The sequence below is a fragment of the Mixophyes fleayi genome, chromosome 3 (genome assembly GCF_038048845.1).
Source record: "Mixophyes fleayi isolate aMixFle1 chromosome 3, aMixFle1.hap1, whole genome shotgun sequence".
Classification (NCBI taxonomy): Eukaryota; Metazoa; Chordata; class Amphibia; order Anura; family Limnodynastidae; genus Mixophyes; species Mixophyes fleayi.
The window spans coordinates 266,202,081-266,205,564 of NC_134404.1; the positions used below are offsets into that span (position 1 = coordinate 266,202,081).

At 36.3% G+C, this 3,484-nt stretch overlaps 1 protein-coding gene across 1 annotated transcript; it reads left to right on the forward strand.

The window, feature by feature from the left end:
• Positions 1-299: 299 nt before the first annotated feature.
• GJE1 (gap junction protein epsilon 1) lies at positions 300-3,089 on the forward strand. Its single transcript, XM_075200708.1, has 3 exons — positions 300-338; positions 1,185-1,367; positions 2,694-3,089. The coding sequence occupies exons 1-3, from the start codon at positions 300-302 to the stop codon at positions 3,087-3,089; spliced, it is 618 nt and encodes a 205-aa protein (XP_075056809.1).
• The last annotated feature ends 395 nt before the right edge of the window (positions 3,090-3,484 follow it).

Genomic DNA, 3,484 nt, shown 5'->3' on the forward strand with positions numbered 1-3,484 from the left:
TATATATATATAACACCAGCTGTCATACTCTTACCTTATGATAGTGTTGAGTTTTCTGCTGACTGAGTTTGTTGGGCATTAACAGACTGACCACATGTACGGTGCTTTGTTTTGCCTTTTTTTGTCCTGTGAGAGTAAATTGATTGGGACCCAGAGATAAAAGAGAAATGTGCAATGACAAGAGTTTTCTACAGCAAGGGTCATGAGAGAGCAATAACAGTGAACGGGTCCGGTGACAGCAAATTGGCAATGAGACATGACTTACTCCAGATTTACACCAAGATAACATTTTACAAGAGATGTCTTTAAATTATATCAAGAACTTCTATGAAGGATGTGTGAGTATTAAGTGGCAGCGTAGCATTCTGATAGATGTAATATAGCATCAATCTCCACTGCTGCAACACACAGGCCAGATACCAGGTATCTATCTATTTCAGTACTAGTCACAATCAACAGTGTAGGTTAATTTGAGCAGCTCAACTAAGATCATTTCTTAAAACCTTCCTTTTTGTGGTCACTGAAAACAAGAACCTTATGTGCTAAGCTAAATATAAAACATGGTTTAGGAATTTATTGAAAGGAGGTAAACGATCAATTCAGTTAGTTTCTGACCCACATATTCATGTCAATGTATAGTCATTTTCTCCTGGCTTTCTTCGAATATATTTGGAATGATGGCGTGTTTAGTTTCTGGATGTTAAACCTTGTAATGGAATACCTACATAATTTGAAACAGCCTCCAGTTATTTATTTCCTAGGGTGTATCTGGAGATTTCTATCAACTGTATGTTGGAGAACAATGGATATCCATGATGTTCTGTTTTCCTGAATTGCTGACTGTCTTTTGATAAAATGCAATGAGCAATGAAGACCTCTAGAGGTGTGTTGGTTAGAAGAGCATTCTGGGATGCTTTTTTTTCGAGTGATGAGAGCAATTGCTTCTTTCAATGGCAAATGAATGTTGAATTTGGTCTAAATGTGAGATATGTTTGTGGCAAAACAGGAAAACAGGAATAATATGTGATTAGTGAAGAATGTATGTAAGTAATTTTCATTTTAAAAAATGTATTTCACTAATTTATGCAAGTGTAACAGAAAGGAGCTCTAACCGATGAACAATAGCTAATGCTATGTGATTTTGTGTTCCTTTTGTAACATTATTATTTCTTTTTTTATTAAAGCTGAGACCTCCAACGGTGATCGGTCAGTTCCATACGCTTTTCTTTGGTTCTGTGCGAATGTTTTTTCTTGGTGTCCTGGGCTTCGCCGTTTATGGAAATGAGGCCTTGCATTTCAGCTGTGATCCTGACAAGAGGGAGGTGAACCTCTTCTGTTACAACCAGTTTCGACCGATAACTCCTCAGGTGTGGTAAAATGATTGGTATATATGGAATGCACTTGTAAGTGATGCAACTAACAACAATTAACTTGCAACTGACAATAATTGAACAATTTTGTTACTTCCTCCCTTGTCACAAACTACATCTCCTTATATTATTCTAAGGTGTAACGTACCTATTTCTTCATTTAGGAGACAATTATTGATGTAAAACACAATAGCTAAATACATGGAAAAATGCAAAGACTAATATCAGAAATATGCACTTTAAAGTTAAATGCTTTACTCTACTAGGATGTCGCATTCTAAATTCTAAAACTTATAATGAAATTCCAGTCGCAGTTGAAAAAGCCAAATGCAGACAAATATATACTCAAAGTTCTTGTCACAAAAAATCCCCAGATGCATAATGCATGTACAAATTCAAAATAGTTCTACAAATACTAATTACTGTGACCTTCTTACAACAGAAGCGGGTCTCACTTACCTTACTTTACCCTTTAAAACAGCAATGTGTTTAAAGGCAAGATTTGCCTTTAAACACATTGCCGTTTTAAATTTAGCTGTCAAAGACGCTTTTGCGTTTGTTCTGCCCCAGTGTACTGCACCTGTGCTTAGTAAATGCTTCTCTGTTGTGAACCAGACTGAGAACTGGATCTCGGTTCTCTCTTCTGCCCTGACTTCGGATTGTTTACTGGACTCTATTTTTGTACGATGTCTGCCCCTGACCTCAGATAGTTTATTGGATTTTTCTTTCCCTTCTAATATTTACCATTCCATCAGGTATCTGTTCTGGTTTTTTATTGCCTCCAACCGTGTTCTGTCCATGGTTACCCCGCAATATCCATAGATAATAAACCCCTTCTAATATGAGGCAAATTCTGGGGCCAACCGAGTATTCACAAGCATAATAAGCTAAACAACTAAGAGGTCTGCTGTAGGTGAACACCTTGTGAAGAGGTTCTAGTGGCCTTATCATCTCAAAGTGATCAATATTGAAACAATTAAACCACAGGTATTCAAGAGATTCATGCACCCTATTCAATGCTAAGCACAACTCCATTATCTCCCTAATATAGTGTTCCTTTATCTGTACATGATGCACTCTCTTCCTCTAGTATGTGCAATTGGGGAGAGGAAGTGCATGACTTAACAATGGAGGTGCTGTAATGACTGGATCTCAAGAATGCTGAGTGCGAGCAATATATTCTCTTTTAAATGTGCTTTATTTCTATACACACAGAAACAGAAGTTACACTTAACCTGTGCATTCAAAAAGGCATTTGTGTTGTGTCTTATGATTTAGAGACTACAATTCAAACTGTTCTGTTACTTTTTCTGTATGCTGCAGGTATTTTGGGCCCTACAACTGGTAACCGTGCTTGTTCCAGGAGCAGTTTTCCATCTCTACGCAGCCTGCAAGAGTATTGATCAAGAGGATATTCTCCAGAAGCCTGTTTACACAGTTTTTTATATTATCTCTGTTCTTTTAAGGATTACTTTAGAAGTAGTAGCTTTTTGGCTACAGAGCCATCTCTTTGGCTTCCAAGTTAATCCAATCTTTAAATGTGATGCAGGAAGCCTTGATAAAAAATATGATATCACCAGGTGCATGGTTCCTGAACACTTTGAGAAAACAATATTCCTCATTGCTATGTATACATTTACTGTGATAACAATGGTATTGTGTGTAGCTGAGATTTTCGAGATCCTCTGCAGGCGGCTGGGATATTTAAACGCCCAGTGACCCATACAACCGTACCACCTATTTTATTTCTGGTGCTCATACTAAATGTGTAATAAGTCCTCCATTGCAACAAAGGACTGTTTATTAAATATATCTGCAATTTTATGCAGAATTGTATGTGAGCTAATATGTGACAATATTACCATGAAAATATATTACATTGTTAGGGAACAGAATATGCTTACATTTATTTCATTGTAAATATGTACATATTTGATACACTTGGTAATAAGTATGATTGTGATTGAAAGGTTGGGAGAAAAATACAAAGATTGAATTTCAAGTTATATTTTTCAGTTAATGATAAGGTAGTATTGTTACTCCCATGACATATAGAAGTATGAAGGGTTATTGCTGTGATGAGATAAAGTTCAATTCTCTTTTTTTTCTACCAT

Bases quoted from the DNA above. Each gene is read 5' to 3' on its own strand.
- GJE1 (XM_075200708.1), top strand. From the start codon at position 300: ATGTCTTTAAATTATATCAAGAACTTCTATGAAGGATGT. The intron at 339-1,184 runs GTGAGTATTAAG...TTTTTATTAAAG, and splicing joins AGAACTTCTATGAAGGATGT to CTGAGACCTCCAACGGTGAT. The intron at 1,368-2,693 runs GTGTGGTAAAAT...TGTATGCTGCAG, and splicing joins TTCGACCGATAACTCCTCAG to GTATTTTGGGCCCTACAACT.